This window comes from Lycium barbarum, chromosome 3 (assembly GCF_019175385.1).
Source record: "Lycium barbarum isolate Lr01 chromosome 3, ASM1917538v2, whole genome shotgun sequence".
Lineage (NCBI taxonomy): Eukaryota > Viridiplantae > Streptophyta > Magnoliopsida > Solanales > Solanaceae > Lycium > Lycium barbarum.
In genome coordinates, this window is record NC_083339.1 from 132380918 (window position 1) to 132394805 (window position 13888).

General features: G+C 36.8%; 2 protein-coding genes across 2 annotated transcripts; one reads left to right on the forward strand and one right to left on the reverse strand.

Moving 5' to 3' along the window:
* Positions 1-1842: 1842 nt before the first annotated feature.
* Positions 1843-5224, reverse strand: LOC132634206 (galactinol--sucrose galactosyltransferase-like). The gene is given in 6 exon segments (XM_060350495.1): positions 1843-2587; positions 2684-3051; positions 3176-3353; positions 3467-3740; positions 3742-4306; positions 4309-5224. Coding segments are annotated over 6 exon segments (2289 nt in total). The 5' UTR covers positions 4640-5224; the 3' UTR covers positions 1843-2014.
* A 1567-nt stretch (positions 5225-6791) lies between these two features.
* LOC132632613 (uncharacterized) lies at positions 6792-13280 on the forward strand. Its single transcript, XM_060348604.1, has 11 exons — positions 6792-7126; positions 7317-7424; positions 7677-7782; positions 7985-8114; positions 9016-9073; positions 9158-9282; positions 9360-9485; positions 10272-10544; positions 11280-11500; positions 12194-12412; positions 12890-13280. Exons 2-11 carry the CDS (start codon positions 7348-7350, stop codon positions 13013-13015), a joined length of 1461 nt encoding a protein of 486 aa, XP_060204587.1. The 5' UTR covers positions 6792-7126; positions 7317-7347; the 3' UTR covers positions 13016-13280.
* Positions 13281-13888: the final 608 nt, after the last annotated feature.

Here is a 13888-nt window from a genome sequence, read left to right on the forward strand (position 1 = left end):
CATTATAGGAGAAAACACTTTCCATTAAGAATTTCTTTTCCCATTTTCAGGATGTGAATTGGAGATCTTCCGTAATTAAGGATGAAGGGGTGTACATCTTGTTATCATTTATGGACACGTACATAAGTGGATAGTGGCTTGCTGATGAATTTTGCTTATCTAACAGGATATATTTTGTTATTTGAAAGATCAAGAAGAATGTTATTTAAAACTTTCATCTCCTTTTTCTCTTCTTGCCCCAATTAAAAAGGCAAATGCATTTATAGCTTACCGAAGGGCAGTATCCTTTTAAAGAGTCAAAAGCAATAGTGGAGAAGGAAAGCTGCAATTATAAACACCTCTATTTGTGGAGGTTGAATAAAGGGGCATCCACCCACTATGAACCGAAAAGTTTATATGTTTTCATGTTTTGTTTTTCTGGGAAAGGAGGTAGATTATTGAGATTCCCATAGAATATTCACCAAAGAAGTACGTCCTTCAAACTTCAAAGTTCTTGAAACTTGAAGAGATGATAGATTACATTATGCATGAGACTCTGTTATTTGTCAATTAATAAACTTTATTCTAAGCCAAAACCTATTAGTCAGTTATATGAATCTCATATCATGATGAATCCTGCTAAGTCAATTACGATTTACTAATAAAAAGTTTCAGTAGTACAATCATCAATAACATCAGTAGTACAACACTAGATTCTTGTTGTATCATGTTTATCACGTTATGTTATGCTGATATTGCTGCTAAGTCAATTACGATTTACTAATAAAAAGTTTCAGTAGTACAATCATCAATAACATCAGTAGTACAACACTAGATTCTTGCTGTATCATGTTTATCACGTTATGTTACGCTGATATTGACACGCCATTTATCTTATCTAATTAAACTTTCACTAACTAAAAGATTATTAAGTTGATGCTTTTCATCGACTTGTATTTTTACATAGAGAAAAAGAGACAAACTCAGTGCTGCTTTGCCTCTAAAAAGAGACTTTTGACACACAACTTTTTTCCTATATCTAAATGTTTTATGCTTTTCCTTAAGATATTGCCCAGCAGGCTAAGCAAAGTTTCCTTAGCTGATGAAGCTCAAAATATCCAACTTTAAGTAGCGTAACCCAAAGTGATAAGAGACAGTGTATATGCAGAAACTTGTCCATTTCGTCCATGCAAAGCTTGTGCTGTTTTGTAGACTATGGGCTTTGTTAGTGTGTCCAATGAGCCATTTCTTACTCAATAAGCTTGAACAAATGAGACCGCTTCAAGAAGTTGACGGGCTTGTCACAAACAGGCCTTCCCTCTCACTTCTAAATGTGCAAATACATGCCAAATTTAACAACAAATGCTGATGCTTATGGAGTTTGTAGTTGTGAACTGGACCATTTTGACTAGGAGAGTATCTGATCTTGGGCCTTGCAATGTAAAAAAAAAAAACTGATTTTCCCAAAGGAAGTTGTTTCTGAAAAATACTAGTTTTTTTCTTTTTTCTTTTAAGTTTTGGACTTATTTGGCAATCGAGTTAATCTAGGTTGTATGAACTTCTATGAAGTATGTGTAATTAAACAATAGGTTGTTTAATTAGAAGAGACCCCATACATCAGATAAAAGTGTTGAATAAGTGGAGTATGTACCAGTTTTAACTTTCCTAATAAAGTTTTACCATTAAGCGCTTAAATTAATGAAGAAAATTAAATATATAATCATAAGTGGCATCTTTAATCATCATAAGTGTGCTTCTAGTAGTTGGAATTTTTGTTTCTGCAAAATTTACCCCATGAGTTACTAATTGGCTCGAGCTTGGAACATCATAAAGAAGGAAATGAATGATAACTCTATTTCATAATGATGTTACCACGGTTGAAGCTTTCAGCAGGAGAAATGAAGGATGGAAAAGTAAACGGAAGCATAATGGAGCATTACAATATGATTTAAACTCGTAATTTACACTTAAAGATCTTCAAAATTTTAGTAAAATTACAACAAGGGGCAGGAATGTGTAATTCAGAAATCAGAGCTCAGAACACATACTTAATTTCAGCCAATCTTGAAGAATTAAACCATGGAACTTGAACCACGACCATATGATCTTCGTAACTAAAATCAACAGAGACTCCGTTAATCATACAACATAACGGCTTCTCAGATGCGAACACCCTCATCTCACCACTCCCTTTCACTCCTATTCGTACTGAACTTTCACCATTATCATCGTCATTGTACACAAGAGAGTCAATTGCACCACCAGAATTGAGCATGTTCAGCAATCCAATTGGCGCAAACTGTGCTGATTTTTCCAACAACACTGCTACAGGGCTTACCGTTAGCAGCTCATAGTCGAATGGCTGAAGAGTAATCTCCACATTATCAGACAACTTCAAGAGCTTTAGCTTCTTCTGGCAATACATGTACACCGCGAAAATGTTCACTCCTTCCACAGAAATTGGATTTCTTCCATTGCTCCATTCAACATCTTTTGGACTAACCAAACATGTCACTGCCACTGAATACTCACTCGTGCTTTTGTTTTTCCTTAAAACAGGGCACCATCCTCCTCCTTGACAATTAAATGCTCCAAGAACTCCGCTAAACTATAGCCATTACACCCAGAAATAACAAAATAAGATAAAATTTTGATCAATAAATTGTTAAAAGGCATGAATTAAATTCTTAAGATTAATGCTTACTTTATTAAGGTTCCAAATTTTAAGCATAGTTTTGCCATCGTGTAAAGGGTCTTCAAACAGGCAATCTCTAGTTGGCAGTGCCTAATGTTGACAACGGAGACTGGAACCATCGGGCAAGACCAATGTTTTCAGCAATTGGAAGTTGTGTTTGCCCACTGAGTCGCTTACATATACAGGTCCTCCTGAGATGGCTCGAGAGGCGGCATGAAACTCAGCACAAGGGTGAGTAGATTGGAACATGTCCCAATCAGGCTGGATGAAATTTCCCATCCAGAGACTGTTGTAAGCACAATGTACCATGTGACATCCTTGCAACCAAAATGTCCCATTATAATCACCAGATGGATCAGTGCACCAAAAATCATCTCCTGCAAAAGTAGTATTAGTGAACTGAAAAATAAGACAGTTTATGTGATACAACATGTTAATATACGCTGATTGTGTATTTTTGTCTTGTTTATATAAATCCCTTTTTAAATGTTTGAGACATACCTACGCGTCCTAGAGAAATAGTCTCTGTCCCAAGGTACATAAAGTCATTGCAATGTTCCATGCTAGCAATCACACCATTCCCTTTAAAATGTTTCCTTATTGAAGCGTTTAAGGCATTGTAGTATGATTTAGCGAGTTCCACTCGTCCTCCGTAATCCTCTGATAACATCTCCAGCAACTGCATCGACAAGTATGTGAATCATAAACATTGTAGCGTTAGTCAAGCAGATAGAAACGAAAAAGAAAAAGAATAGAAGATCAATATTTATTATTGAACTTTTGAGAACTTACGTGAATAACATCCACCTTGACTCCATCAATCCCAGCTGATTCAAGATGCGAGTGCAACCCTTCGTACAGTTGGTGCACCTTCTCTGGTGGGACCAATCCAACTCCATTGTTCACAATCTTGTCCACAGCCAAATCCTCCATAGTCATCTGCAAACCCTGTGATAGCTTAGGACTAATGACCCTACTATCTGGCATGTTTGGCACATTAGGCCTAATCCCGCCCCAGTACCCACACAGTGCATGCCACACATATACATGTTCTACACTCTTAAACCTCTTTTAGGTCCTCAATAAATGCCCTCATCCCCTTTCCCTTATGACTCTCATAGTCCCTAAATTTGTAATTCTCTTCAAATTTTATTAACCTACATGGCATCTGTTCACCAGCAGCAGTCCTGTTCATCCCTTCTTGATCAGTTATTGGATCATCGTCATCGTGGCAAATTGATTGCCACCCATCATCAATTAGGACTAATCCTGGAAGGCACCCACTCTCTACTAGGCCCTTAACCCCTTCCCCTACCCCTTTTGGATTTACCTTAAGGTAAAAAGCATCCCAAGTGCACCAACCAAATTTATCAACTATACCTGGAGGAGATTTTTCTTCTAACAACTTAAAAGTCCCTAAATGTAATCTAGTAATCTTCATAGCATTTTTCACCATTTCGTACGGCTCCTCACCTACGTGCATATAAATGCAAGTCCGAAACCTGGATTCACGAGCTTTACTTGATCCACTTTCCACGCAAATGTCCAAATTATCATCCTGTCCAGGTTGGAATGAGGCTCTAAAGGAACCTTCTAGAATTGGAAGTAGCAAAACATAAGGACGGCCGTTTCGGATTTGTCTAGTATTATCATTTGTGTCTCGTGTTGAATGTCTCTGCCATTTTGGCCCACCCAGTGTGTGGTCCACCATACTTTGAACCTGAATATGCTCATGAACCTTATGTTCTTGAGCTTGCCTATAGGGACCACGTGGCAGCTTCTGGCCCCGTCGGAGTCAAATCCGACGAAGCAGCCGATTGTAAAATCTTTGGAGATGAATGGTGATGGAGTGGCAATGATTTTAGCAGGGACATGAGTAAGTATAGGATGACCATTGGCTAAAAACTCAGTGCCTTCAAGGGTGATGGACAAAGGCTTTGTGTTATCATCTATTAGCCTGGCCATCAGAGGCGGACCCAGGATTTTGAGTTCGGGGGTGCTGGACTCAGGAATTTTGAGTTCGGGGGTGCTCTATTAACTATTTATATCTGTTTCCTTTATATTTTCTATACAATTATACACTCCGTGATTAAGTTTAATGGGTGCCGGAGCACCCAAACTTTACACATGGGTCCGCCCCTGCTGGCCATTACTTGTGAAGCATTCTTGTTCAAGCTTGGAGCCATGGAAACAGAGAAACAAAGGTATTTAAGAAGTGTCTAGAAATGGAGTGGTTACTATAGGAGTTGAAGAGGAGGACGAAGGTTAATTTGAGAGTTTGTTAATTAATTGTTACAAGTGACGATCAATGCTTCTATACAGAACTCTATATATAGATGATTTCTCTCACCCACTCCCATTCCAGAAGTGTGTGTAGGAGTGAAAAAAGTCTTTAAAAAAAGTTGACCACTGGTTATGGTTGGCCACGGTTGGTTAAAGGAAATTATGAGCCGAATATTCTACAGTGAACTGTTTTTCGGTTTCAAATATTGTTATTTTATATTTTTCCAGAATTGTTAGTATTGCATTTTTTTCGCATAACTTCTCGACTTTAACAAGAAATGGAACCAATTTTCCTTGAAGTTAATTGCGTATGCCTACAGTATTTTTATTCGGCAGAAGATTGTGAATTTTGAGATACCTAAGCTAAGATAACTAGATAAGTTGCATCAACACTTCTTAAATCAAACATCATACACTATCCCCGCTTCAGTTTTGGAGACCATTGAACAGGAAAATATATTCATGGATATGACGTGAATTTGGGCAAAGTATTACCAAAGTTCTTTTCTTTTTTATTTCTTCCGTTCTTTCCAGATCTCCTTTCATTTGTTGTTTTCTCTGGATGATTCTATGGGACATCACTTGCTTTTAATGTACGAAATAAAGAAAAGATGTTTCTAGTAGCTATATTAGCCTAGTCCTCGATGCTAACAGAAAGAACAATTTAAATTAATTGCGTTTACTAATGCAACATCAAGTTTTTAATTTGTTCCTTTGCCTTTCCTGAAATTATTGTATCATCAAGTGAAGTCAAAACACAGGAGCAAAGGCATGCATGGTTCCTCGAGAGAGAAAAGGAAGTATACATGTACTATTAGATAGTCCAACTTCAAACTTTTCAAGATTTTATTCGTGTTATAACCAAACAAAAAGCTAGCGCCTAAATTACTGGAAATATACAACCAAATACTTTAATTTGTCCTCGCTTATTTGACCTATTTCCCTAGTAGTTCTAAGTAACTACTAGTAGTATATAAGATTCTAAAGCAATATCCGTCATATATCACAAGCAAAGGTGCGTCCTTAATTAAGGGTAATATTAAAAATTAAAACTTAATTATTTTCAAATATAAAAAATATGTCATATTTTTGTTAATATCACATAAAATAAAATAGAAAAAAGATCTTTCACCATCGCTAATCCATGTATAAGTCAAAATTAATATCTTAAATCTCTATTAAATTTTGTGTCTAAGTTTGTTTTATTATATCAAATTAAACTACGAAAAATAAAGTGAACATGGAGAGAGTGCTAGTATAGGAACTGGATTGTAAACGTTGCATATTTTGCATTTTTTTGTGCGGAGTGCCCTTCAAAAGCACTGGTCTTTAATTTTTGACCCTCAAATTGGTGGTCTTTAATTTTTGGCCTTCGCCTAATACCACAAAGTTCTGGTTCCGAACCCTAGCTCAGTTTAAAAAAAAAAAAAAACGCACGGCAGAGGTTTGGATTCGCCATCAGGCAGAATTTTGAATGGAAAACTCTACCTTGCTACTGTTTTTTTTTTTTTTTTTGATTGAGTCAAAATTTAAATCCTAAACCTCGTGACATTAGACGAATGACAAAAATTATAGAGCACCCCAAAATAACAGACATTGCAGCGAATTGACCCATATTTTGCGGCCTAATCCAAATTCAGCTACTATGTTGCTGGGTTGGGCTACTGCTGCAATATCAGTCCAATTGTTCCACGGACCTTAAAGTTCCATCTTTACATTACGGGTTGTAAGGTGTGTTTCGATAGGGGGAGAAATATTTTTCAGAGCTGGTCAATTTTTTTAGAAAACATTTAAACCTTGAAAATGAGAAAAAATGACTTTCAAAAGTGAAAAAAGACAAGTTGTATAATAAGTAACATTTTAACTTCATTGTAATGTCTTCTCCCACCTACCCAACGCCTGCAATTGGCACCCTTGACCATCCCTCTCCCGCCACCCTGAACCTCCATTCCCACCCCCATCCAGCCCCACAGTATTTTGCTATATTATATATAAATATTCTTATGAAAACAATTTTTTCACTTACTTATCAAATACAAAAATATAAATAAAAAACTCACTTATTTTCCAAGAAAATATTTTCCATTCATCCCAAACACACCCATAGTCCCTAGTTTAGTTCCTGAATCTTACGAAACGGGTGAGGGTCCACATAAACAACATATGTAGGTACTGTATTCATACTTTTCCGTTTCCTGTTGGTCCTGTATTGGTCAGTACAAAACTTACAACTAAAATTCATGTGTGTGTACATTTTACGGAGATTTAGTACTCCATAATTTTCTAGATGAATGCATTAAAATTGATGAATTAATCCTTAACACCATATTGATTGTGCAACCTCTACAACAACAAGTAGAATTTGTCAATCGATATTTGAGAGCTTAGTGATGGCGGGAAAGGAGAAAGAAGAATCCGAAAATCAGTTCGTATGGGATGAAACTTGTCAGCTTTACTACCATGCCAGGTGCCTTTTCTTTTCCCTTTTTATCCTTCAACAATTTATTATGTGTTTAATCTCCAATCCCTTTCCCCTTTTCTATTATTTTCTCTTCTGAAATTAGGGCTTGAATGTTTTTAATTTTATTTAACCTCTTTAAGTTAAGCCGAGTTTCGTAAAATTTTGAGTTGTTTCAGCAATTATATTAATTAATTAATCAAGACCTATCGTTATTTATCGCCTTCTTTTGTAGCTAAAAGGTGTGGCCTTGTTATGCAGCACTGGATTTTATCACGATCCTCAAGCAGGTTGGTACTACAGCTGTAATGATGGACTCTATTATAAATTCGAAAATGGTACTTATGTTCCCATCGAGTCCTTTCAGGTAACGTTTTATTTCTTTATTTGTTTTAATAACTATTTTTTTTTTATGACATGGGAACCCGCAGCCGCTACCCTTCGGGTGCGCACAGGGTAAACCCAGTTATTTTAATAACTATTTGTTCTGCTAAGCCTTCCAATTTACGCTATCCAAATGTTGGCCTAGTTGATATATGTTTGTGAATTCGTTTATCATTCTATGTCAGGATGGATGTGGTGAAATGAATAGTTGTGAGAGCATTGCGCCTGCGGAGTCTAACAAAGATGCAGACATCAGTATTTCAGGTGAAAATGTGGCTCAAACAATGGAACCACATTCGACCGAGTTTTCTGAAGGTAAATAAGTTCACCCGCCTGTCTATGGATGCGTAAATGATATTATGTGTTCTTGATGAAGTTGTTGCTGCAATAAATATACCATCCTCTTAGTTCTATTCAGACCTTATCCTTTTTGTTTCGGGTCATTGGAAGTTCTTGTTGTATGCAACAAACTAAAGCATTGGATCGATCAATAAAGGAAGTTACAAGCAGATTGTTCATCAACTTCAGTAACCAACTGCAAAGTAAAAAAGGGCAGAAAAAAAGTTCTACTAAACTAAACAAAGAAAATAACACAAGACTCAGCGTCGCCCTAATGGAATATATCTTCTTCTATATATTGGCATCTTCATGTAGTGCACATGCTCCTTAGCCGGGGTCCCAAATGTAATTTGCCAATTTCCCATCCATGTCCTCCCATAACACTGTAACTTGGTGGGTTAAGTAATCTAAAATATATAAATGTGGAGACATTACTAGGAATCATTCTTCTGTTTCCGATATTCTAGTTGGTGAAATACTTATTCATGTCCACTTTGGAGTTGAATGAATAGCAGCAGTTTCTTGTGAATTATTACTAGGTGAGTCATTATCCAATCAGTTTTGATTCATGGTTTGCTGAGCTGTTTGACTTGTGATAAGTGTTGGATCATGGATGTAAGATGTTTATTCATGCATTTCTTCACTTATGATATCCATAAAGTTCTCTGTTATTTATTTGTCTCATTATTGATCCCTCTTGGTATCCGTCCTTTGTCACAACCAGTTTTCACCCCGAGTATAATAGCTGTCCTTCAAATTGCTTCATCCTTTCAGTAGAGAACTATTTGGTTGTTATAATCCTTTTTTTTTTTTTCTCTTTAGAAGTCATTTGCACTTGACTGTCACTTACCTTCTCTTTGTATTTCACTCTAAGCAGAGCAGTTGGAGGATACAAATTGCAAGCTTCCAGAAAACCCACCACCACCCTCAGAGTGGTAAAGCAATGTGTTTAGTTATCTGGTATTTTTATTCTTGTAGTTATTTTTCTGTCCCAACTGCTGTAATACATCTACTGTCAGGCTCGAAGATACTCTCATTGAACTTTATCTGGCGAATTACTCCACTCAAGCTGCCAATAGTACTTCTGACGTAACAGTGGCTCCAGAAATAAATGACACAGATCACACACATATGTCAGAAGCTGGTTGGTTCACTATTCTGTTCTTCTCAAATTATGATTATAACTACTGCATTGCAAGTCATTCTACCTTGGCGGTGCAGGGAATGGCATCACATATGAACTCGAGGAAGGTGAATGGATACCAGATGACTGGACAAATTCTGCTGATCCAATTGCAAATGACTGGACTGATTCTGCTGATCCAATTGATGATGACATGGATGAAGGTTAGTATTGATTGTGATACTCAACATTCATAATATCTGTATGCTATACAATTTTTTTCTCACTTGGCATTAGTGTTGAAATGTTGATGAAATGATGCTGAAAAGCTAAGTTGCGCGGACTCTTCACTTTAGATGCCGCACCCGTGTCGGATACTCCAAAAATACACTACTTTTGGAGTATCCGACACGCACCCGTTGACATTTTTGAAGAGTCCGAGCAACATAGCTGAAAAGCGTATGGACGTGTCAAAACTCAAAAGTTTGCCTATTGTTAATTCATTCCTATTTTTCCTCTTTCATCTAGCATTTTATTCTATTGATTTAACTCTTAGTGAGATTGAGGAGTAATTGCTTTGTAGGTCTCCAATGATATAGTAGTTTTTGAAATTTAAGATGTTGCAGAGAAATCCTCATAAAATGTTTTGGGGTCACTTGAGAGAACTAATGTTGGTGAATCTGTCCATTTTCAGAGTACAGATGGCAAAAGTATTTGGCATTCTTAGCAATATTGAGGGAAAAATTGATGCTCTCTCTCTCTCTCTTATATTCTTTTTTGTAGTTCGAATACAAAGGGAGTTAAGTTAAAGCAATTCTTTCGTTGACTACCTCGTGAATCCCTCTATATGATGTAACTCATACGAAACAAATGGAATAGGCTCCTAGTTCAGTGAAAAAGAAAGGGAAGGAGGATTTTGGGGATTTTTAAATACATATGCATCTTAGTTTAAATTTCTTCATTTTCATGGTTCTGGATGCATGAAATTGACTGAAGTTTCCTCAGAACAGGCATTTGTTTAGAGGAAGAAAACTGGCGAGCTCAGTATGGTCAAGTTGAACGACCATTTGAAGATTCTCTGTCACATATTCGGGCTGTTGATTTGTGGGATTGGTCAGTGGTTAAAAAGATCAGAAAAGGTCGAAAAAGAAGGGTGGCAAGGCTGGTAGGACGACTGGTGAAGCCCACTGCTAAGCTGCATCCATCAATGCCCTCGAGTGGCCATCTTCTTAAAACGGCTCCAGTATGTGAAGTCCATCTTGATCTGGTACGAGTTTCATCAGGTTTGCATTGTCAAACTTCCATTTACAGGGAAATTTCTGCATCCTATTTGATTACACAGATCAGTTATTGTTAGCATGTCCCTTTTAGTTGAGGTTAGTAAAATCCCCTGTTAAACTGTTGTGACCTACTATAAAAAACTGAATTCATGTAATTCCCTTTTAATGTCTATCTATTCAGTCCGTGATCTTTTCATTCCATGTGCCAGAAACTTCCCTTTTTTATTTGTTACGTGTGAGCCAACTCGTGCCTCTCTGGTGGCTGCCCTGCAAAACTAAATGTACAAATACTTTCTTTTCATGTTTCGGTCATCAGCATGTATGCATTCACATTCATTCATGATCAGCCTAATTCAGAGTACTACCAAATTAGACATGCATATTTGAGAGGATGTCCTGTAAGTTACAGTATCTATATCTAGACAGTAAAAGAGATGTAATGAGGCCCAACTTAGAAGGAATAGGGATTTCCAACTTCTTCTGAAACATCAATCACTCTTTTTGGCATTATGAAATAAGCTTTGCACCCAAAGGAAGTGACAATGCAGATTCAATCATATTTCATTCAATCCAGCGCATCAGCAAATTGTAAAACCTCAAGGACAGACAAATTCTACTATATGTGCTGTCATGAAAGATGTTTGTTTTCTTATTTTGAATATGAAATTTTAGGTAAGGCATTGGCCACCCTAATTTCTATCCTTGTTGGCATTCATTCAAAATGTCTCCGTCCTACAGGTCAGGTGTACAGGTTGAGAAATCCTAGCACAAAATATTTGGCTTCTTTGTCTAATTATGATTCTTCCAACCCAACGAAAGATTGGCGCTTTCCGCAAATGTCAATCAACAGAGAAACCCAGACGTGCTCACCAGTCACTGAAAGAGATAAACCCATAAGCATTGGACTCCCTGGAGAGGAGGATGTGTCTCTGCCACTGGAGATCAGTGTGCCTGAAAGGGTATTGTACATCCACTTTATGTTTCAAGTACTAATACATCTTTTATACTAAAAGATGATTTGGATATGTGGTCATTGGGACGAATTTCCTATATACAGTCAATTAGGGTGAGTCCTATAGCAGATTTATTATCTTGAAGCTCAAAAAATGAGTTAAAACTTTTTCAAAAAGAAATAATCTATAATTTGCTGCACTAGAAATTTTGTTAACTGGGAAAAGTATTTCAATTGTACTAATGTATTAGATGGCCAGCACAGCTGAAAAATGAAGATAAAAGAACATGTCAGTACAGCTAACAAACAGCATAAAATGAAATATCGAGACAATAGTGCTAGTTGCTGAGCTGGGTTTGGATTGATGATGATTTCATACTTATTGGTGTAAGATAACCAATCAAAGACAAGGGAGGCAGCCTAGTGGTAAGGACCCTCCACCTCCAAGCATAAAGTTATATCTTCGAGTCACCAAGGGAACAAAGTGGGAAAGAGCCGTTTTGAGCTCCTGGATAGAGGAGCTATTGTTTGGGTTTGGGAGAATTTACCATGTAACTGGAAACACCATTGAATAGCTCATAAGAAAAATTTGTAATTTTACTGGAGAGATGCTTTCTCCTGTTTAGATGGACATGCACAAGGAATCAAGGATCTAATATCTCTTACCTATCTGCTAAGTTGTGTGATTATGTCATTGCAGGACAGAGACCATATGTATAGGGATAGAGCTGCAGAAAGAAGAGCATTGCATGGCGGTTTTGGTGTTGGTCCAGGGCAAAAAATTTCACCTAACTCTGATGATTCTGTTCCTTTGGATGCAACTGCTGGTCCAGAGGAAGCCCTTTCTGAATCCTTGAGCAATTCGTTTGGAGCTGGTAGCTATGCCAGAAGAATCTTGGAAAACATGGGCTGGAAGGAGGTACAGTTTAATATTTTCACGACTTCGAGAATTATAATGTTAGCTACAAGTGTCACTGAGGAGGTTTTACATAATCTTGAATACCTTCTCTTTGGATCTCAAGAAAGTACAGACCTACTTAGACTTGTAAAACTCTGAATATTGTTGTTCTGATTCTTTCTTCCATATTTATCGCCCATCTCTAGTTGCTCATCAATCTTTTCACTCATGCGTGAAGGGAACTTTTTCCTTGTCAATTCATTACAAGGTTGTTGTATTAAGTTTTAAGTTATCCATCTTTTTATTAAAAAGAAAAAGTTCGAGCCTTCTATATTTGAACAGTATTCGATTATCTCTATGGGTAATTTCTTGGCTGTCTAATAATGAAGATTATTACACCTCACGACTACAGAGGATCTTCGTAATGAGACTGCTTAAGTCAAATTTGAAAATTTACTTATGGGATATTGTCACCTGATGGCTTGGCTGTTTGCACAGGGGGAGACACTTGGCTGCAGCAACAAGGGATTGATTGAACCATTGCAGGCTACGGGAAACAAAGGTTCTGCCGGACTGGGCTGGAACGATGAAAGAAGAAAGCAGACCATGTACAGTTCTAAATAAATGGGGGATGTAATTCCGCTTGTTGGCTGTCTGATAGAATATAATAACCTAGCTTCACTTGTCTGCTCAATCAGCTTAGTTTACTATTGTTGCCTTTGTACTGATCACACATATGCTTCAATATTTTATAGAACACCATATGGTTAAAGTACAATATTTTGATGGCCAGCCCCTTAAACTTGTCAAGATATTTCATTTAGACACTTAAACTAAACGTTGTTCCAATTGAACACCTCAACTCCTAATAAAGTGTTTCAATTGTCTACTTCCGATTCAATATTTTTTTTTTTTTTTGTGTGTGTGTTTTAATTCGTCTATTAGATAGTTAAGTTAATCATATAAAATATCTCACCTCCTTTAATTATACGCACAAACCTGAAGTAGAAAATGGGATTTTACGGCTTATTGAGACGAATGCGTATAAATAAAGAAGATGATATATTTTATGTGAGTTATATTAACTATCTAATAGACGAATGAAAACACACAATTTTTTTTAATTTTTTTTAAATTTGAACAGAAAGTGTTTAATTGGTAACTTTATTAGGAGTACATGTGTTCAATTGAAATAGGGCGTAGTTCGAATGTCTAAATGATATATCTTGACAAGTTTAAGGGGTTACCTATGTGTTAGCCCATACTTGATAAAGTTGTCATTTTTATATACGGAAAAGGGTCAAAATTATCCTTGAACTTTGAAAAATAGATGTCCATCGTTATACTTTAGGGCTAATTATACCCTTACCGTTATACTTTGGGCCAAATATACCCTTCAGTATAACGGCGTGCCACGTGTCAAAATCTCAGTGGCCAACTCATTTTCCCTCTTTTATTTTTCATCCGGATGCCTACTCCTTCAGATCCGACCCAAAT

Excerpts from the sequence above, each read along its gene's own strand:
- LOC132632613 (XM_060348604.1), top strand. The coding sequence starts at position 7,348 with ATGGCGGGAAAGGAGAAAGAAGAATCCGAAAATCAGTTCGTATGGGAT. Across the intron at positions 9,283-9,359 it reads CACACATATGTCAGAAGCTG|GGAATGGCATCACATATGAA; the intron begins GTTGGTTCACTA and ends TTGGCGGTGCAG. Across the intron at positions 11,501-12,193 it reads AGATCAGTGTGCCTGAAAGG|GACAGAGACCATATGTATAG; the intron begins GTATTGTACATC and ends ATGTCATTGCAG.